Source organism: Emydura macquarii, unplaced genomic scaffold, assembly GCF_026122565.2.
Source record: "Emydura macquarii macquarii isolate MOO-44397 ecotype Brisbane River unplaced genomic scaffold, CSIRO-AGI_Emac_v2 contig_968, whole genome shotgun sequence".
NCBI classification, from domain to species: Eukaryota; Metazoa; Chordata; order Testudines; family Chelidae; genus Emydura; species Emydura macquarii.
The window spans coordinates 8,844,225-8,867,118 of NW_027131105.1; the positions used below are offsets into that span (position 1 = coordinate 8,844,225).

The 22,894-nt window shown below is 39.6% G+C and overlaps 1 protein-coding gene across 3 annotated transcripts in view; it reads right to left on the minus strand.

Annotated features, from left to right (window-relative positions):
• BICD2 (BICD cargo adaptor 2) overlaps positions 1-22,894 on the minus strand; it is a 133,478-nt gene that overhangs the window by 5,453 nt on the left and 105,131 nt on the right. The window contains exons 7-8 of one of the 3 annotated variants that reach the window (XM_067544167.1): positions 14,798-15,008; positions 9,422-11,589 (exon numbers count right to left, since the gene is read on the minus strand). In XM_067544167.1, the coding sequence (XP_067400268.1) occupies positions 11,584-11,589; positions 14,798-15,008 (217 nt within the window). In that variant the 3' untranslated portion in view covers positions 9,422-11,583. Of the gene's footprint in view, positions 1-9,421; positions 15,009-22,894 lie in introns of those variants that run through there. The other 2 variants (XM_067544166.1, XM_067544165.1) reach the window with 2 other exon arrangements.

Here is a 22,894-nt window from a genome sequence, read left to right on the forward strand (position 1 = left end):
AAAATTGTTGCAGGAATAGTTTAGCTGCAGCTTTGGTTGACCTGAAACTATTTATGAATTTGACTTGACTCATTTTGGCGGGAGAAATGTCTTTCAATGCTAGCTTCAGGAGAGTGAATGAGGGTGTACACTTACAACCTTCAGCCCCCTGGTCAAGGCTCTTGCCAGGGATGTGGGAGACCCAGGTTTGAATCCCCACTCTGGAGCATTTGAACTCCACCTTCCCCAACTCCCAAGTGAGCATCTTCACCAGCGAGCTATAGGCTCTCATGGGGTAAGTTGCTTATCGTCTCTCCTGTTGTGAAGCTGACACACTTTGAATAAATAACCTGGGCCAAAGAGAGTGAGAATGACACTACAGCCTGGGGGTTAAGGCACCCAACTAAGAGGTAATGTTACCCAGGGTTTTCAGAACCCAAAGCAGTGGCAACTTAACTGTTTCACTGCAGGTGGTTTCAAGAATAAATCAGTGGGAACACAATCAGCTGGAAAGGCTAAGATTGATACAAGCAAGTGCACTCATCTAAAACTACTGTTTATTAGATTTAAGCACACACAAACATAAGCAATAGGTTTAGGACATCCCAGATATAGTTACCCACAGTCTGAGATGGTTTCGAGTTATCACCAGCCAGGTTTCCAGCGACCCTCTTTCCATGCAGCTGATGGGGAGTTTAGGTGCCAACTCCTGGCCCAAAGAAAAGCTTCCTCTGACTGCTCTGATGTATTTACTTTTCCCTAATCTTTTAAAGCTAACTTTTACAAAACACATAGCTCATAGTGACCCCCTACTGGGTCATCATTTCTCTTCACAATCTTAGCCATAATAAGCTTCTGTATCAGAGGCGCCTAAATCCAAGGTTCCCATCCACTTGTTTTTTCTCAGTCTCAAATTGTTGACTTTCTTCTCCTCTCCTCCCATTCTGGTTAGCAGAAACCGCCAGCCTGCAGCTAGCATCTGACCTTGCCTCTAGAAATCCTGCTTCTTAATGAACATTAAGGGTTAATTTGAACATTAATAGGTGGTGGTTTATTTTATTCATAGATTATTAGAGTTGGAAGGGACCTCAGGAGGTCATCTAGTCCAACCTCCTGCTCAAAGCAGGACTAACCTCAGCTAAATCATCCCAGCCAGGACTTTGTCAAGCTGCAGCATAAAAACCTCTAAAAATGGAGATTCCACCATCTACCTAGGTAACCCATTCCAGTGCTTCACCACCCTCCTAGTGAAAATTTTTTTCCTAATGTCCAACCTAGACCTCCCCCACTGCAACTTGAGACCATTGCTCCTTGTTTCTGTCATCTACTACCATTGAGAACAGCCTAGCTCCACCCTCCCTGGAACCCCCTTTCAGGTAGTTAAAGGCTGCTATCAAATCCCCCCTCATTCTTCTCTTCTGCAGGCTAAACAAGCCTAGTTCCCTCAGCCCCTCCTCATATGTCTTGTGCACCAGCCCCCTAATCATTTTTGTTGCCCTCCACTGGACTCTCTCCAACTTCTCCACATCCTTTTTTTTTTTTTAGCAGAGGGCCCAAAACTGGACACAATACTCCAATGCTGCCTCATCAATGCCAAATAGAGGGGAATAATCACTTCCCTCAATCTGCTGGCAATGCTCCTACTAATGCAGCCATATATGCTATTAGCCTTCTTGGCAACCAGGGCACACTGCTGACTCATATCCAGCTTCTTATCCACTGTAACCCCCAGGTCCTTTTCTGCAGAACTGCTGCCTAGCTCGTCAGTCCCCAGTCTGTAGCTGTGTATGGGATTCTTCTGTCCGAAGTGCAGGACTCTGCACTTGTCCTTGTTGAATCTCATCAGATTTCTTTTGGCTCAATCCTCCAATTTGTCTAGGTCACTCTGTATCCTATCCCTACCCTCCAGGGTATCTGCTACTCCCCCTAGCTTAGTATCATCTGCAAACTTGCTGAGGGTGCAATATACCCCATCCTCCAGATCATTGATGAAGATGTTGAATAAAACCGGCCCCAGGACTGACCCCTGGGGCACTCCGCTTGTTACCAGCTGCCAGCTAGACATCGAGCCATTGATCACTACCCATTGAGCCAGCTCTAGTCCGCTCTCTATCCATTTTATAGTCCATTCATCCAATCCATACTACTTTAACTTGCTGATAAGGATACTGTGGGAGAATACTGTATCAAAAGCTTTGCTAAAGTCAAGGTATATCACATCCACCGCTTTCCCCACATCCACAGAGCCAGTCACCTCTTCATAGAAGGCAATCAGGTTGTCAGGCATGACTTGCCCTTGGTGAATCCATGTTGACTGGTCCTGATCACCTTCCTCTCTTCCAAGTGCCTTAAAATGGATTCCTTGAAGACCTGATCCATGATTTTTCCAAGGATTGAAGTGAGGCTGACCGGTCTGTAGTTCCTTGGATCCTCTTTCTTTCCTTTCTTGAAGATGGGCACTATGTTTGCCTATTTCCAATCATCAGGGACCTCCCCCAATTGCCACAAGCTTTCAGAGATAATAGCCAATGGCTCTGAATTCACATTGGGGGTGTGGAAATGCTAATAGTGATCCTGGGGGATCCTGCTTACCCCTTGGCTAAGGAAACTGTGCAATGGGCACCTTGACAGCGACAAGGAATGTTTTAGTAAGAGGTTAAGCAGTTGCAGAATGGTTGTTGAATGTGAGTCTGCTCACTAGGCTGAACATGAGTGAAAAAACCTCCCATCAGTGATATCTGCGTGCTGTGTTCCTCAATGTGTGTGAAGCGAAGGGGGGAGAGGTTCCCCCAGGATTGGGCTGTGGAGGCAGAAAGACTGTCCACCAATTATGAGCAGCGCGATGCCAGCAATACACTGAGAGCTAACCGCAGATCACTTTGCATTAGGGAAGCACTGAAAACCAGGCTCTGCAATGAGATGCAGGGCTGATTTCTGTTCCTGTCTATTATTTGCCTTTGCTCAACATCCCCCCCCCCCATCAATATCAGTACCCTCCAAATCCCTCCCAAACAAGATATGATTTAATAAAGAAACGTGTTGAAATGATGCAAACTTTTATTTATGAACATTCAAGTCGTGGGGTGGGGGATGGAGGAATGTTCATTCACAGTCTTAAGGGGTAGCGTGGTTTCTTGCAGGCCAGCTGTCAGTGGGGCTGCCACTGCTTTCTGCTTGCCTCCACTGGGGTGGAGTGCATCACGTACTGCAGCCTGGCCATTCTCCTCCGAGACCTCTTGGGGGTGGGGGAGAGGCAGGGGCAGGGCAGCAAAGCCATAAGCAGAGGAGCATTGTGGAGGGGCTGCAGCGGGACTCTGCCTGGCCTCCGCTCCTCCTGGAGCTCCACAAGCCGCCAGAGCATGTCTGCCTGGTCACACATGATTCACAGCATCTCCTGCGTGGTACTGCGATCGTGCTCCTGCATTTCTCTGCAACTCTCCCTGTCCATGTCCATATTCTGGGACAAGGTCAGCCGCCACGCTCTGAGCTCTGTCTCTGTGGCCGCGGAGGCATTCATGAGCTTGCAAAACATATCTCTTGAATTTTTTTTTCCTCTTTCTAATCTGCGATAGTCTTTCCACAGCATTTCTAGAGGGTTGGGCCAAGGCTGAGGTGTCCACAGAACGAAAAGAAATGCACACGGTTGCCCTTGTTAGCAGATCCAAGAAAATGAAACAACTGCAACAATGTATAAAATACTCCCCTTGCAGTGCCCAAGGCAAACCCAGACCCTCATTCCATTCCTGACATCCCAGAAGGGTCGGCTGGCTATGCCGTTACAGAGATGATAAGGAGGACAGCGTGGGGGGGTTAATAGTCTCTTCTGAAACCAAATCAAAATAATTAAAGTGACTTGGTAGGACACTACAATGGGGAATACAGAGGTACAGGGTATCTGCTGTACAGCTCGGGTATTTTAAACATGCGCCGTCTTCCCTAGGTGACCATGAGCGATAGTCTCCTGAGAGTAACACACGAAGAAAGGGAAGATTTGCTGCACACAGCAGGGTACCAGCCTGGCCCTTATGCCGCTATGCTGTGTTCCGCCATGAAGCCGGCTCCCTGGATTGCAGCGTGGAGCAGCAAAGTATCCTACTGGGGAGGGAGGAACAAGGCTGCCCTCCCACGAAACCTTGTGCAAACGATAACAGATTACCTACATGAAAGTTTCCTTGAGATATCAGCTGATAATTCTCGGAGCATATCTCTGCACATAAATAATCTGTTTGGGGGTAACCCCCCCAGTAAAGTCCACTAAATGCCCTTCCTGCCCTCACCCTCCTTTTAAAAGGACAGAACTCTAAGAAGAAAAAAAACCTCACCATATGTGCCTTCCCCGGGATCATTATTGCTGTCCTGTGTGCTGCTGGACTGCTCTGGGGTCAGGAATAGGTCCTGACTGTCTGGGAGAACAGCCACCCTGCTCTCCTGCACCCTGCTCTCCTCAGCCTCCTCCTCCAGAAAGTCCTCCTCATTGTCCATGGACTGTGACCTAGCAGAGGTATCGATGCTGCGCGGCGGCACCGTGGTGGGTTCGCTGCCGAGAATTGCATGCAGCTCCTCGTAGAAGTGGCATATTTTTAGGGAGGAGCCAGAACGGCTGTTAGCTTCCCTGGCTTTCTGATACGACTGATGCAGCTCCTTGATCTTCACGTGGCAGCTCCTTGATCTTCATGCGGCACTGCTGCGTGTCACTCTTGTGTCCCTTCTCCAGCATGCCCTGGGATATCTTCCCATAAATGTCAAAATTCCTTTCGCTGGCTCTGAGCTGAGCCATAACGGACTCCTTGCCCTACAGACCGATGAGATCTAAGACCTCTGGTCGACTCCATGCTGGCATGCGTTTGGGCCTTGCAGTAGCCATGAGGAGTCCACCGACAAAGCTCTCTTCATGCTGGCTGCACAGGAAATTAAAATTTTCCTGTGGCACGGGGGAGGGGCCATTTCCAGGTAGCGTGAGCACATAGCAGCAGAGCGCGAATGTCCAAAGCGGTCACAACGGGGCATTGTGGGATACCTCCCAGAGGCCATTAACATTGAATTTCGTTACGCTCTGTCTACACGGACGCAAAAATCGACCCAACAAAATCAATTTAGGTGCTACGCCACTCGCGGAGGTGGTTTTATTACGTCGACTTTTGCCACGGTTTCAGGCGACGGAACTGCCGTACCAGTGTAGACGCAGGCTTTCGGAGATCGACGTAAGTGACGTTACGTCGACCTCCGTCGCCAGTGTAGACCGGGCCTAAGACTGTCTAAAAATGTATGTGAAGAGAAACATTTGCACCATAATCACTAGCAGGCAAGGCAAGACAACCTCAGAGACATCCCATAGGGAGAAGGGCTTGAGAAGGAGGGCTACAAGGTGTCACATTCCCTGTGAAGACCAACCTCATTGTCATTCCCTCTGACAGATATCCACCATGGTAACAAATGTCAGGAAAGTAGTACTGTCAAACTGCCCAGAACAGCCAATAAATTGTACAGTGTGAGAGTCTCTGCATCTAACTGCTTATATCCATGGTGCTTGAAACCTAGACTCATTTAAGTTCTATCTGGTTCATACGGTGATCTAAACAGAGACCAGAAGGTGTTATCTGATGTCTCTTTGGTGGTCTGTGTGAAATGAACTGTTTGAGGTCCCCTTCCTAGTCCTCTGTGTGACAAATGTACACACCATTAGTGTTTGCAACGTGCATGTGTTGACTGCTACAGCAGAGATTGAACTTGATGACCTCCAGAGCTAACAGCATGAGCGGCCTCAACTTGAGCTAAAGAGCTATGGTGCTATAACAACTCATGTCCCCTGTGCATCAGCAGAGGAGGAGGATCCATAACATCCATTTACCACTGGGTTACACACATTCCTGGGAAGACACAGCATAGAGGCTAAGGACTGAGTGGGCATGGAGAAAGAACTATCCCCTATATCTCTTGTGTTCAGGATCAAGACCAACCCATGGAGTAATGCAGTGTGACCTACACTTCTTACTGCACCCTGACTTTTTGGTAAGAGATGTTATCTTCTCTCTCAAGAAAGAATCAAGTATTTACACTGACAAAAAAAAAAAAAAAAAAAAAAGCATCCTCCCAAGCAGTGATATGGATGCACAGATTTCACATAGATACTTTCTGAGAATTTTCAATCTATGGAGGAGAACACACATCTTCAGCAAAGATAGACAACTCACTTCTATAAAAGACAAAAAAACCCATCCATCAGATGGAGAAGCTACCCAGTAACCATCCAACTGCTACCACAAAAATACCACCTTTGTGCACAATAAAGCAGAATGCATTCTGTTCTCCACCCCGATACAGCATGGCTCAAAAACTGTTCTCTGAACCAGTGTTGGATCATGCTTTAAAGACTGCTACTATCACTTGAGAATTGACAGCTTGGGTTGGCTTATTCTTCCAAAACATTATAACAGATTTCCTTGTTTGTTTTCAAATAGAGATACTAAAGCAAGGATTTCCATATTTTGTTTAAGACATTATTAATTAGGAGGTAACAGAAAGCTGGTGATCCATTGTTGGATCAAATACTTTGCTCTTATCCCCTTGAGCTGTATTAAGTTGAACTTCAAGGTATAAACCATACTATAAAACAAGTCCAACAATATACTGAAGATTAGTAGAAATAGCTGGTGTGCCTAATTCTGAAACTGGATGCAGGTCAGAATCTCAATGCCAACTTTCCTAATTAGAAACAAATTCTCATGACCAGAAATCAGGTGAAACGATTGTGATTCTAGAATTACCGGTCTGGATTTTACCTTTGCTTGAGTAAGCAGGTCTGCTTTAAAAACAAATAACTAAACATACTGCAATATCTGAGCAATGGATATTTTAAATAAAACCTCAGAACTGCTGGTAGAAAATAAAGATTCAGCCTTTTATATGGAAGATGAGGGATAAGTCACCTTAATAATTATTGTACGGTCACGTAATTGGCAGCTGATTTCACAAAACCCCATGCAGCATCTGATAAACTGCTCACTAAGGATACTATTATACTAGGATATTAAAATCAGATACGAGTACCGAAGAATTTCCAAAGCTGTTTTAGATTCATGGGGTTTTTTACCACCTCACTCCACCCCAGTTTCTTTTAGTTAGGAAATGGGATAATATTTCATTCTTTAGAAGAGAAAGGAAATCAGTTTGACAAGGAGGTAATGGGGAGTACTTAGGAGCAGAAATAAGTATCAAAAGATCTATGACTTGAACAGGAGCTGCGAGAGGAAAAGTCATCTCTCGGAAAATTCAGACACACCATAACCCAGACAATTATCAGAAACATCCGCGGGTGCTCGTGCTAGGTTTCCAATGTACAAACGTACACCTCTCTGGAGAGAACACTGAAATCCAAAGTTCACCATTGAATGTGTTTCTAATGAGGATACACAGGGATTGGTTCTTGGTCCTATATGCTATTTAACATTTTTATTAATGACCTGGAAGATAACATACAATCATCACTTGTATGAAATTTGCAGATGACATACAAACTGGGAAAGGGGTGAATAATGAAGAGGACAGGTCACTGATTCAGCGCAATTCAGATTGCTTCATAAACTGGACTCAAGCAAACAATGAGTTTTAACATGTCTAAATGTTTACATCTATCAACAAAGAATGTAGGCCATATTTACAGGGTGGGGGATTCTATCCTGGAAAGCAGTGACTTTGAAAAAGATTTGGGGGTTATGGTGGATAATCAGCTGAATGAGTTCCCAGTGCAATGCTGTGGCCAAAGGGGCTAATGTGATACTTGGATGCACAAACGAATCTTGAGTAGGAGTAGAGAGATTATTTTACTCCTGCAAATTGTATTTGGCACTGGTGTGACTGCTGCTGGAATACTGTTGGCTAGCAGAGGTAGGCTGAAACTTTTATTTACTAAATGATAGTTGGATGCTTTCCTTCAGCTGTACTGGAAATGATCCTGTTTATAGATCTTCTATTTTGAAACCTTCTTTTAGGCTACAGAACTGATCTGTTTTTGGCTTTTCATCTTTATTACTAGAAACACAGTTTAGAAAAGTGCCATGTCACTCTCTTAGAACCTGATCCTGGCAAGGAGGCTGAGTGACTTCAGCACCCACCAAAGTCAATGAGAGTTGAGGGTATTCAGCACATTGGCGGGTCGAGCACTTAGTGCCAGATTTGTAAAGGTTTTTAGGCATCTAAAGATGAGGTAGGCACCTACTGGGATTTTCAAAAGCACCGAGGGGTCTAACTCCCATTGAAATACCTTTAAAAATCTGGCCCTTAGTCTTTCTGAATGTATTCCTGCTTTCATTATAAGAAGTTATAAAATAATTCACTCATCTGTTTAGTCTTTAGTGCCAAGCAACAAATACTCAGCAATCAATTGCTGATTCTCCATGACAGGTGGAGTGTTATGTTAGGTGGTAGATTCCTTTCCCTAAGATTAAATACAGCAATATCTGTCAGTCTGGAGTTTCAGCTCTTGACTAAGGCTCTAAATTCTGTATGTGAAACATGCCCTCAAAGGGGCCCAATTTTCACACCACAAAGACTGGCATAAGAAATTAATATTAAAACATTCAATAGACAAATTAAGCTAATTGTTTTCCTTGTATTATTTTGCTATTTTACCAGTACACAGCTTTTTATTTAAGCTGTTTTATCTTTTGAACTGCTCTGTTCTATCTGTGTTTATTTGCATGTAGATTATATATAATTTTTCCTCAGGCAGAGCAATCCTGCAGGGAAAACTCCAGTTAAAGCTAAGGGAAGTTTTGTATGAATAAAGCACTAAAGGATTAGGCCAAGAGCCTTGTCAGACATGAGTTCTGAGTATTTAAGCAAGCAGACCAACACACTTTGTGAATGCTTGCTAAACAGAAATGGTCCATTGTCTCCCCCTGAGTTACAATGTACATTACCTTGATTAGCTTTTGTAATGGTATTGAATAGCAGGTTACATAAACTACAATGAGCTGGGTTATTTTAAGACAACTCCCATTGGGGGGGGGTGTATTATAAACCTTAAAAATCCCCACAAACCTATATTTAATGTCCCTAGAGGTCCAGACCAACTCATAGAACCTAAATCCTGGAACAGCTGTGTGTGTTGTTTGGATTGATCAAAAGTCTTGTCTAGTGTACAAATGACTGCACGTACATTTAAGTTGGTTATAGGTCAGCTGTATGTACAATGTCCTTCTGAGTTCTGAAGGGTCCATCAAAAATTACTGTTAAACATATGGAGGACAGTTAATAGATGTAGGGGTTCCTTTTTCTATTCAAATTATACAGCAAATTTAAATAATTATCATTTAGGTTTCTCCCAGGTAAAACCTATGACAAAAACACAAATATTCATTTAACCTGGTGCTAAGATTCTTAATGACCTAGGAATGTTTCAACAAGTTAAAATGGTGGACATTGCAAAAAAACAGTAAACAGATCTCCTTCTCTTTTTTATTGATACTGCCAATGCGACTACCTTTACACAGGCAGATTGCTTTCCTACATTACGCACAATTTTTGTATTAATTTGGAAGTAACATTTTGTCCCCTATGCCTCCTAAAATTATCAAATTAACACATAGTTATACCGTAAGAATCAGTTTTCCATATTTTTCTTTTAAGCAATGACATTCACTTTTTCAGATCTGTGTAAAGGTTACTTGGCAAAGAGTACATGCATATGACATTAAATGGAGACCAATCCACCACTAAAAGGTAATGCACATAAAACATAATACAGTACTTTGACATCATTTCAAATAAATACCCACATACAAATGTAGTAATTTTTAAATGTAACAATATTTCTTATGAATCAATACTGTAACAGAAGATGAAAATATAAGAAGTCCCCACATCTAGGAATAATAATGTTTCTTCCAGCAAACAGAAATCTTTTCCTCACTGACAATATTATTACAATTTGTACTTTTTTGAGAGAGAGGGAAATTCCCCCCCAGAAGTACCAATTTAATCATTCACACTAGCCTCAACAAACAGCACCAAGACAAGTAGGTACAGCTTGTTGATGCACTTTTCACTTTCTGTTTCCTGAAATTACATTGATTAGATACAACATGCAAGAGAAAGTATTTGTCTTTCACATTTCCAAACAATACTATGGTTAAACTGTATCCACCACCATACACAGCTAACAGAACATCAATGTTCCCAATACATCCTCTGTACTGCAGCCACAAATGTGTTAATACATGTTGCTCATTTGTTCAATAAAAGTCCATTTGGTTCCCAAAGTGTATTCGGGTTTGTTTTTTATATTTTCTATACCCCTGAATTTGCAAGGATCTGCACGATGAAGTATCATTGACTAACAGTATTTTTTACAATTTCGTGTGTATATATAATCTCTATATTAAGACTACCCATTAAAAATGTGCGAAAGGGGAGTTCACTTTGCACTTATTGCTCCACATCTTTACTAAGTTCCAAAACAGCTGTTCGTTTCTTCTTGTATAGACTAAGCTACTGTAGGATTCTCACTTAAATTATTAAAGGCACTACTGGCAATAATTAATGACAAAAAGGCGCTGAAATAGAACACCCTATTCACTGACAATTTTAGAATTTTTCTTTCTAAATGTACCATAATTTGGCACAATAAAATGAAGAAGTAACAAAACAATTCCAATTTGGAATTTAACCCATACAGTTGTATAAAATTCTGTTAATCAATAATACTTCACACCTTCCTAAAACCCAGAAATTCTGGAATTTATAGGTAATACTACTTATTTAATATTTTTCAAGTGCCTATTACTGTTTTAACTAGAGCAAAGTCAAGTTTTCTTCTTGTTACATTGAACTATTCCTAAGAATAATAATACAATATGAAAAAAACCCCAGAATTTGAATACCCTGGATTTCTTAATGAACATGGCAGTTAAAAATCAGTAATTTTAACACATAAAGCTTAACATTTTATTATAATAGTTAAAAAAGCTGCTGAAGCACAGCACATATATAGTTTAGCAGAGCTCCTGGTTTTTGTGTCGAAACTCTTTTTCTAAACACTGTCTAGAGAGCAAAAACAAAAATAGTACAAATCTCTGCCACATGCTGATGTAGAAAATCAACAAGCACAAACCAAAAATGGGGAGAGAGACTATGAGCACAGACCCCTGCATTTTATATAAACTCTTCTACATAAGGAATTAAAAGAAGCTAAACTAAAATATCAAAAGTGCACAGGTTTAACAATCAGATAAAAAAAAAAAAAAAAAAAAGGAACATCTGCAATGAAATAAGAAAAATTCCCCCATCTGAACATTTCTGGTAGATCATAAACTAATATGGCGATCATTATGTTTGAAGTAGGTTTCTTCAGCACTTGTAAGTTTTCTTCCTGCAGCAGCACTTATAGGTAAAGCTTGTTTGTTTGTTTTATAACTTGAGACATAAAAGCAAAATTGCAGGTAGTATATTGGAAAACATGTTTAAAAAAAACAAAAACAAAACCAACAATCTAGGATCAAGTCAGTGGTTTCCATTCTTTGTGCAACAGGCTACCACTGTTAACCATAACGAGACAGGCTAAGAAATACTGTTGCACTGTTGGAAAGGCCTTCTCCAGGAACTACTCTACAGCTGAAAAATGGAAAACAGAATAACATTAGAAAAATTGGTACTGATTCATCAGTTAAAGAACTGACAACTTAATACAGAGTGCACTGCAAGATCTCCATAGCAGGTTAGTCAGTTGAGCGGCATCTGTTAGTTTCCTAAGGAAGAGGCAGCCATTTTAGTTTGTACGTGCTTTCCAAGCCAATGAACAATGCTTTACATGAGTACTGCCAGAAGCAACAGCTTTGCAGGAAGAAGGTTTCTTACAAGTACTGAATAAAGCTATGCTGTTGGAGCAGAAGATACAGCAGTGAGTATGCCAAAGCCGTTATCAATGAAGATTTAAGTTCTCCAAAGACATGCAGGTCAGTATATCATGCAGGCCAATGCAGAGAACAGTAAATCATTCAAAAGAAGAGTCTGCTTGCAGAGGTAGGTGATGGCTTAATAAGTTTTCCAAGCTAACTCCCAACCCATTAAAAGGGAAATGAAAGACTGAACATAGCACAGGTAAATGTCAAGAGATTTGTTTAACAAAAGTACAAACCCCCAAAATCTTAAATTTATTAATCTAAACATAAACACAGCAGGAACAAGTCACTTTTATGTACCGTTGCTCATTTCTCTTTAGATCATGTTTTAAAAACATACACTTGACAAGTTTAAATGGTCTGGTTGTTTTTTGTCTTAGGAAATGAATAAGAATGGAAATGATTATTAAGCTAGTGGTGTTATAGCAAAACTATTCATATTTTGTATTGACAGTGTGAGCCAATATTGATAGTAATAGTCACCTCTCATAACACTGAAATCTTCCTATAAAGTTTCAATTGTCTTTAAAACCTACCAAGGCATGTAGTTTCTCAAATTTACCTTTTTGTCATCAGTATTTTGTGACAAGGCTACCACTAGAGATAGGGAAGAAATAAGAATTGTATTAACAGCTTCCTACCAAAGTGGAAGCAAAATGATAGCTGCTTCTAATGGAGCAAAGTAAGTTACTAATCTAAATGCCTACTTTTACAAGGCATTCTTTACATTACCTACAATGCAAAAATGAGAAGAATAAAGGCCTTTTGGAGGATTGTGCAGCAAAGAAAAAAGCAGGATTGAAAATTGTTAAAAGGTATTTTGCTTCTAAAAATATCAAACCTGCTACACAGCAATATTAAAGCTCAAATTCAGGAGAATACAGGGTTTTCTAAAAATGAAGTAACAATTGATGCACAAGGGCCTGCTTTTATGAATACTATTATTGTCTTTTTAAACCTCTCATGTACAATGGTAATTGGGCAATACACTAGACTTGGAAAATCCACTCTTTTAAAAAATAAATATTGGCAAATGTGATTCTGGCATCACATTTAAGGGATGCCATATTCAAATACTTCTTTTAAAACAAGATTTTTCATAACTCTCAGATTTCTTCACAATTTAATTTTGTGGATTTTAGAAGCGTATTTTTAAATCTCTGAGAAGCCAAAGGCTAATGTTTTCCCTCCATTGAGAAAGCAGGCTGTGCTCCTTATTACTTTACGTTTATAATGTGATATCTCCTGACTACTTATAGGCAGAGTGGCGATACACAGGAAGCAAGCTGCTGACCGTCTACATGAAATGGTAGTGAAATGAGGCAGTACTAAACCAGGATTATTAGAATGGCTTTAGAAAACATCACTATCAGCAGACACAACTGTGCAGTCTTGAATTACTTTTAGTTAATACTATAAGCATACAAAATTATTTGAAAAAGTACAAAATGAACAGGGCTTTACATTAAAATAAAGTTTGAGGCTAGGCACTTTAAAAATTTTTGTTTTAAAAAATGTGCCTTATTGTGCTCCACAAATTTTCCACAAATTTAAAAGCAACATTTTTCAATCTTGTGTATTTATCACTCGTATAGGCACCAATTATGAAGTACACTTTTTTATGTTATCAAACATATTGAAATTAAGTGGCTAAAAAGGCCCCTTAAAAGTCCAATAGCAGACAAAGTAATTTTTAAAAGATTAATACATATGCTAACCTACTTCATAAATATTTATTAACAAGTTGAATGGGTTAAATTTCCTGTGCCTATAATGTAGAGCCCTGTGAAAGGTGTGCTTGCATAAGGAATGCAATTTTTTTGTATAATAAAAAAACCCACAAACAAACAGAGCTCTGAAACACTATCCCATTAAGATTAATACTGAGAGCTGAGAAGAACTGTATTGTGACTTTAAAATACTAGAACAGAGTCATATTAATTCTGTACACGTATGTTATGGATATAGTAATATGTAAAACACTTTCTTTCCAAACTGTTATGCTGCAAGAAGAAACATGAGACCACAAACATCCTTTCCGTACATGATATTTTTTTCACAGCATAACTTCAACATGAAACTGCATATCAGTTAGGATCCTAATATTTTTTATTTTCAATTTTATTCCAGATGGGGTAATATTGCATATTTTAATATAATATAAATGTGCAAGTTTCTTTAGGTCAACCCTCTGAAGTAGAGAAGAAAACAGAGTTTAAGAATGCATCCTATGTTTCTCCAACTTTTATAGCTTAAAGAAGCTTTTGGGACTTTGGTCAGTGGTGATATGGCAGCAAATTTCTGATGACTGCCACAGTGGGCAAATCTAAGTTTTGGTTCTGGTTTTGAAATGTTCTGCATTTCCATGTTACACATCTAATTTCAAGTATTGCATTTCACCACTTCTCAAACCACATTAACAAGGAGATTTTAGGTTTGCTTTTGCCTGTGAAAGTGTTTTTTTTTTTTTTTTTATTTGAAGCATGCAGTAACCCTGGGAAAGGATCACATTTGTGCTAATCAAACTACAGTTAGTAACACCAGATGTAGTATATCAGGTATACACTTTTAACACTTACCCATAAACAGCAAAACCATACATGTTAACCGTGGAAACAAAGTTCCTTTCCACTATTAACTTGTTAATAAGATTCCCCATATGTATGAATTAGTTACAGTTAAGACCACCATAATACAATCTGTATTACATGGTTTAACAACATACTAGTACAACTCAACTCACCGCAACATTAGATAGTGGGGGTTTACGCTGACAATTACAGCCTAAAGATTAGATGCATAATATGATTTCTTACATGCCTCTTCTAGTCACAATAGATCTTATACTTCTCACTGCAAAACACCTGGTTGTTTAGGACAGACCCCTCAGATCTGTCTCCACAGGACCGGATATGACTTACACTGGGGTTACTGGTCTTGGCTTTGGAAGCAGATTTTGTGCGCACCCTTTTGGACTGCTCGTGGTCAAGCTCCAGATGCTCCAGGCGCTGGGTCAGTGCCAGTTTTTGCTGGATAGCCATACGAAGCAAGGAGTTCAGAGTCTTCTTCTCATCTTCAGCTGCTGCAAGCTGGCGTTGCATTTCATCCAGCTGTGTGACATATTCGTCACATCTGCAATAAAATATATCAAGAATCTTTAGCAACCCTATTTCCCTGTACAAAGCACGAATCCTTTGTGCTCAGTGGACATGGCCACAGGCTAATAGGAAGGAGTTTTTTAATCTGTTGTGTGCGTATTTATATAGGAACTTCAGCAAAACCACAGTGGCGCCCTATTTTCCTCTGTGGATCTGTTGATTGAGGTTACAGGATCACACATGGTGAACATCAGAGCAGAATTTCTCTGCTTTTCCAACTGTTTTCAGATGGAATCAAACTCAAATTTATTTTCAATCTAAACTGCACACTTCAGCCCCCAATTTTGCTACGGTGGGGTCGCTTTATAACTGCTGCAGCCATTCATTTGATTTCCTTTGCAAAATTTGTGTTAAAAGCTTTGAGGGAGTAAGGAGGATGGATTTCACTTTTCATCCTCCTGAAAGCAAGAGGCTGGCTAGGAACAAGAACACTGCAGCAAAACAGAGTACAGCTTCCCACACAGCTTTGCTAATGTACCTTAATAGCAGGAATATTGCAAGATGAGGATTATCTAGGCGTCTCCTGATCAAAGACTGTCAGTTGTGCCAAGCTGGGTGGTAGTTTGGTAACACAGACAAATGCCTTTAGGAGACTAGAATAAGGCCAGTAAACTCAGTCCATGTGTGATCTAAATTGTAATTACATCCAAAATTTCACCTGTGAAAGGCTACAGCATTGCATCCCCACGTTTTTTTGCTAGTGCAGTGTTTAAACACCAGATGAATGCCACTGCCAGTTTTATAATTTAAAATGATTTAGTATTTTTTAAAATGTGATTAGATTTTTTTTTTTTTACCCATCCTCTTCTCACGTTATTACATTAATAGAGATGGTTGTTTCTTGCTCGCAGAAGCATAAATGCAGTTGGGATTCTTACTGTCCTCAATTACTGATCTCATGCTGGGGTTAGAATGTCTTGAGTTTTACTAACGTGTATGACATTTTATGGCTTTCTTTCCTGAATCCATTCTCCAGAATGGTTCTTTAGGCTAAATTATTCTGTAAATGAAATAACTCAGTATTTTAACCTGATCTATGCCTTAGATTATTCAGGATATTTTCACAGAAGGATGCTTTGCATATAAGAACAGTGGCCAATTTAAACAGAACAAATGAAATTCAAAAAGGTCCAGGTTTGACTAGAAGTGGATGAAGACTTTACACAGTCTGCTGGGACCAGTGACCTGCTTTCCTCCCCCTTAATATTCATTAACGCCATTTTAATTTTCTTCAACACAGTGTTAGTCCTTTCCCAAGTATACTTAGAAATCATGGTCTCCAACTCTGCATTATATCAATGCAGTATAACAATTCACACTAACATCATGACTTTGTTTTTAAATGAACCGATATCGATTTGTAGGTGTAAGATTTGCAGGTGTAAGAGCAAAATATCTTCCCTCTTTATAAATTCACGTTTTGTGCAAAGCAACATTTCAGACTACATATTCAATGTAGCATCATTAGATCGGCAGAACTGAAGATTCCTTTGTTCCAAACATACTTTTGAAACTAAAATAATTGAGCTTCATGCTTACAAAGGAAAATAAAATTAGCATAATTTGTGTGTTGTGCATGTACTGTTATATATGATGCAGACCTTGAACATAAGGCTTTGATGTTGCTTCCTTTATCTCTGGAAATTAACAAGGAAAACAATTTAAAGAAACCATCAACTTGTAAAATAAGCAATACAGTATAAAACCCACAAACTCAGATGATACAGAGAAAGGAAAATCCTGGAAGGGCTCAATAAAACAAAAAGTTAAACATTTAAGATGCCCATGTCTAAAGCTAAATTATTCTTTAAAAATCAAAAGCATGCTGAATATCAATGTCTCTAAAGTTAAATACTTCATTTTCCAAAGCAGTTTAACATTTGCATTACTTTCTGCACGTGCCACACTCTCCTTATTTCTGCATACATTTTTGATCATCTTGAACGTCAGTGTGTTCAAAATGATTAGTTAATCCTGATGTATTTTTAATCATGTGTTTTGCCATGTTCTACTACTGTGCTATGATCTGTATTTAGAAATGCTATCCATATAGCTTTTGGCACCAGCACTTAATTGCACTCATTTGCTTTTTCCTGTTTTCTGTTGTAAATCAGTAAAACGCCAATTTATAAGAAAGCAGTAAAGCATAACAGCAGAAAGAGATAATTGAAGAAGCCTCTTTGGGAACGATAGCAACTACTTTAGCCTCTACCACATTAGATTAAACTGTCACCTACATGAGAAATTAGAGCAGAGAGGATTAAAGTCTCTCAATTTTTCCTCTTTATTAAAAGATGAAAAATATATCAAAGCAGTGGCTAAAATGACATTTAAATTAACATGGACCCTAACGGAGAGTAAGAACAGCTTGGCTATAAGAGGTATTAGTTATTACCTGCCATTTTCTGCTCTGTATTTGCATTTGAAATAAGTTTGATGGGAAAAATCCTAACATTGCACCATCACCAGGCAGGAATGAAGAGGACCTTGCCTGCAGCGGAAAGTGTGCTTATGCTGCTAAAGGGGTGGGTATGTGGATGCAGAGCGGGATCAGGAAAAAGAAGGTGAATCTACCATTATGTAGCTACATTACCCTTCCACCCAAGGCTCCAGTAGAAAACACAAAGTAGTTCCACTGCTGCTTTGTAGGTTCGAGGGCAGAAGGGAAGATTCTTCATTTTTTCCCTACCCCCTAAACGATCCCTAGTTTGGACTGGGCAATGAAGGCAAGATACAGAGCCACGCTAAATACCATTTGAATGTATTTAATTATAAAACCAAGCTTTAAATGGCTGATGTTTTTGCATCAGCTCACCATGAAATGCAAAGAGGAAACAAGTTACAGTGGTTCGTTTTAGACACACAACCTGTAATTTTCAAATTGTATTTCATGTAAGGCCAAATTTTGTGATTCTTTCTGAAGCAAAACCTCCAGTGGACTTCATGGGATGTTTCTTGACTAAGGGCTGTAGAAGTTAGTGCACATTTACTAAAGTCTCACTCCTGGAAGGTGTTGAACTCCTAACTTTCCCACTCATTCACACACAAGTATCCATATGCCCTTGGCTGCCTTGACATAAAAGTGCACAGCAAGGAAAACACACAGAAAAAGAAAAGAAAAACATATCCTAAACTGAAATACAATTAGCCCATCCACTCTGACTCCAGTGGAGGAGGTCACACAGGACTGGGCTCTAAATAGTCAGTGAGTTATTGACCTTCATTAAAGGAAAGGGAATAAGCAATTTGAGCCCCAAGGCTGACCTGTGTCAATACGGCTCTGCACATGAGTTCATGTGGATCCAACTGCAGGATCAAGGCCCTAGTCCTAGTTCAGTGTCTGAAATATTTTATGAAGTCACTTCATGATCTTGAGCCATCTGCCTGTGTTCACAATCACACATCTGTAGCACATATGCTTAGCAGAACAATGTAACTGATGCATTCTTTCAAATGGGTTTAAAAAAAAATAAAAAAAAATCCAAAAATCAGGTAAAAAGGAAAAGACGCCAGATTTATACATCTCAGGATTAGAGATCAAACCAATTCAAATACCTACTGGAAATCTTTTTTTTTTTTTTTTTTTTTAAATATCCTCGACATCTTACACTGAAAATTCATCTGACCTGCATATTTAAAGAAAGTTAATTATGGGCTTGGTGCCATTTGGCTAAGAACCAAGTACAGATTATAACCAATATATAGTTTCCTAGATCACTTATCCCAGACATATGAAATAAACACTTATGCAAATTCTTTGTATTAACTATTTAAAAAATAATCCCTTCTGTAGCTTGGTATTTTCTTGGAGAATTCTCTCCATAATACAAAGACCAATGTCAGATCCACACACCTGGACCCTCAGTCCACACCTCCAATGAATTCAATGGAATTCTACCATAAGGGTCTGCCTACTTCCATCTAATTGAAGGGTCATGACCAAACTTTAAAAAGGTGGAATTTACCATTAAATGAAATCCATAGGAATCCCCATTTCTGTATCACTGGTGAAATTAATGCTGGTGCACCATTTCATCTCCATCTAGGTCCTGTGTACAGAACACAGCGCCTCTGCATCTGCACTCCAGCACTAGCTACCTACTAGTTACTGGGTGACACTTGAGGGGTTTGATTTTAACCAACGAAGGCCCTGCCTATTTGAGACGCTGCAATCTTGATTAACTGCTGGCAAGATACTCTGCATGAAAGGAGCTTCAGAATTCACTCCCCATTAAGTTCAAAACAGCTCCACGCTTTCTGGAAAAGAGCATGGGATGAGGGCTGGTATTTCCTCTATGAATGCTTTCATGGCCTCATTACCATACAATGGGACCATCTGCCAAGTATTAACAACATCACTGTGAGATGAGGAAGTCTCATTACTAAGTTTTGCAGATGAGGAACTGGGGCACACAGTGATCATGTAACTTGCCTTCTCTGTGATGGTGAACAGTCATTATTCATTAATTGCTGTTTGGGTGGTAGAAGTCACAGCCTGATTCCCTTATCCTGATGGCCTTTTTGAACTATTCTCCTCGTTTTAATACTAGTCGCATACTATGTGCTATCCTCGCCTTACCAGCATTTTCTAACACACACTATCTTCCCTCCTGCTGACTAGCTGCAGAGTTCGTCTTCCCCTTCACCTCCTATTTATGACCTACTGGAGTGTCAGGATGCTTGTTAATTACAGCTAGGTGCACTTCTACACTGCTTCTCAAAGTCTTCTGCTCTCCTCTGGCTGCCATTTCTTAATTACTGTTCCATCTTCATTCTGGAGGGAAAACATTTATTCTCATCTCATTCACCCTTGTCCTCAGCTTCTGGGAAGATGATTTCCCTCTAGAGGTTCACTGTAAGGTTTTATTTGCTAATGTTTTATATAACCATTTTCCTCAGGCTCTTGCTGAGCTCATTGGATTCAGCAACCTTCCCTGTGAAGCAGGGAATTTGCAGTGGCAAGTTCTTTTTTCTGCTGGTGTTCATTTTGTCCTCCTGAGTGTTACAGAAATATTTGCAGAGCTGAAGCAGTTTTCTTCTCTTAGAAAGAGGCAGAATGTTTCTGCAGAATGGTTTGAACGGATTCATTTGATCTGAGGTTTCAGCTTGTTACATAAAATACACAAACCGCATGTTTGAAAATGTTGTGTCTTTGGAATGGATAAGTATCTCATTTTGACTTTGCTTTAATGTCTCCAGTTGAATTTGCACCCTTTACAGGGATAGTTGCGCCTCAATAGCTTGCTTATTATTTCCTTAGCTGCTTTGCTCTTTGCATGCACTATTACTCACATAGTGAGTCCTAATGCTGTGGTCTTGTTGCTGAATCTTGGCATTTTGTTCTTATTCTTGTATTCTTAGCGCTATAGTGCGGCCGAGCATCACACATCAGGTCCTTGTGGGGCAGTGCAGATTGTTCTGCTGAGTCACATTGGGTCACAGATCAGGTTGGTCTCGTTGGCCCAGATTTTCAAAGATATTTGGGCATTGCTGCTCTCACTCAGTACTGCAATGCCGACATGATTTAGGAGTGAAAGTGAGATTCAGGCTCCTAGATCATGTAGTTATTACAGCACTGAGTGAGGGCAGCAACACACATATATGTTTGAAAATCTGGGCCCTTTGCTCCAACTCAAGGATATAAATATATATACACATCCTGGGTAGAGTGTTTTGTTGTTTGTTTGTTTTTTTAAAGAAAGTTGAATGTTTCACCAATATGTTAAAAGTAATGTTTTTAGGACCTGGGGAAGCTAAGTCAGACAAGAGGAAGGAGTAGCACGATTAGCGCTAGCCAGTCTTCAAATTGAAACCAAATTATCTTCCTTTCTTTCAGCTTTTCTATGTTCGTGATTAATTAATACCTGCTTGATCAGATTTTGGTTTTTCCTGAATAACTGAACCTTCTTTCCGAAACCTGCAGTAGTGGTTGTGTTAAGTCTCCCATAGCACAATAGCTTCTTCAATAATAAATTGTGGGCCAGTTATTTTCTGTCCTTCACCAAGTCAACTTCTAATGACCATACTCTTTCATCCTGGCATGTATTCTTGATCTTTAGTCTCAGATGCTGTAAATCTGTGCACCCTCTGCTGAATCACCATTCCCATGTATTAGGCACTGCTGGAACATTAGGATCATGGTGTTTTGATTTATTCACAGTTGGGTGCAGATGGCCCAAACAACTACCAGGAAGGCTCCAGGCTTCTTTATGTTTCCCTGCTGATTTAATAAAAAATACTAACTTCTGTTTAAATTCCAAGATTGGTATATTTCTTATCTATTCTGATATTGTATTTTTTTTCCATAATAAGCCATAGGAAACGTAAGCTTTATAGCCCTTTGTAACTTTTTCTGTAAATGACTGTCAGTCTAGAAAGGTATTTTGACCTGCTCCACCTTTAAATTTTAGCCATGTTAATTTCAAGCTCATCAGAATTTTACAGGGAAAAACTGCCTCATAAAGAAGAGCAAAGAAGTCCTATTTTCAAACTTCTGGATAAATAAATTATAAAACCATACTTTAAATAACCTAAACTTTCAATTGTAAAAAGAATCAACTATGTGCTTTTAAATATCTAACTCAAATTTGATGACTTTTAAAACTGGAGATTGCGTCCTAATTAACATTTACAGCAGTCAGGAAAAGAAACAGAGGTTCAAGTCTTTGTTGCATAGCTACATTTAGAACCACCCAAGCTTCCAATTAGCAACTGTAAACCTGAAAGAAAACTCAGTCAACTTCTCTCTTGGCATTTTAAATGGAAAACCTATTGCCTTTCTTCTAATGGAGAGAGTTTGCTAATTAAGAACAAAATTTTTGACTGTTATGAATTGATTCATGAATAAATACTAGAGTTCTAAGTGAAAAAATTCTGTTTTCAGATCCAGATGACAGATTTTTACTGTCCCTCAATATTCTGATCCCCATTTGCATGGATGGTAATTGCATGCAAACTTTTGTGAGCACGATTACTAAAACTTGGGTCTTAAATAGATTATTCTGCTTGCATGTTTATGTCCTATTACTCAACTATTTCAAGACTGCTTGACAAATGAGTGTGTGTCTATATATTTACTTATATGAGGGGACATATTCCAGCATTTATATGAGTCCACTATCCTAAAACTAAGCTACTCAAGGCATGTCTAATTGAAAAAGCTATTTTTCAAACTTTGTTTTTGCAGGCTTCCCCTGTTCACCTCTCAAGTCCTGTCATGTTTTCATTATTTATTAAAAATAGTTGATAGCACTGTCAAATTAGTAGGATTAACCTAGTTTAAAGAAATTAGGTAACTATTTTCATGCCCAGATCGTAACACCTATTTATTATTTCAGCTTCTCTCATATGCTACAAAATGGCCAGTCCCCTCTGGGTAATATGAATCTATATTACAAAGACTGCTTAGCTCAGACTTAGAAATGCAACAAAATAATAAACAGGAAATAAAATAGGCAAGCCTGATATGTCATGTCACAAACAGAAACCAGGAACGAGAGAGTTATGATTATTACTGTTGTGTTTGCCTGTATACTTTATACTTTCCAACTGCATTCTTGCATCAGTGCTGAAAATACTGACACCCTAAAGCAATGAAGTAATTTGGAGCTCACCCACACATCCTCTCTTGCCCTTCACCAAGCTCCCTGTCTGTGCCGGCTCCACTTTTCTGCTGGTTCCAATTCAGCTGTGTGCACTGTGCAGCCAGCGCAAAGGATTTTGGGATCCTAAACCAGGTGCATATACAGCCATGCGTGTGCAGATGGACGTTTGCAGGCATGCACTGCTGCTAACCAACGCCTCACCAGGCTACACAAACTCTCCTGTCTGTCCATAGCCAGAGGAAGGGAGAAATTTACA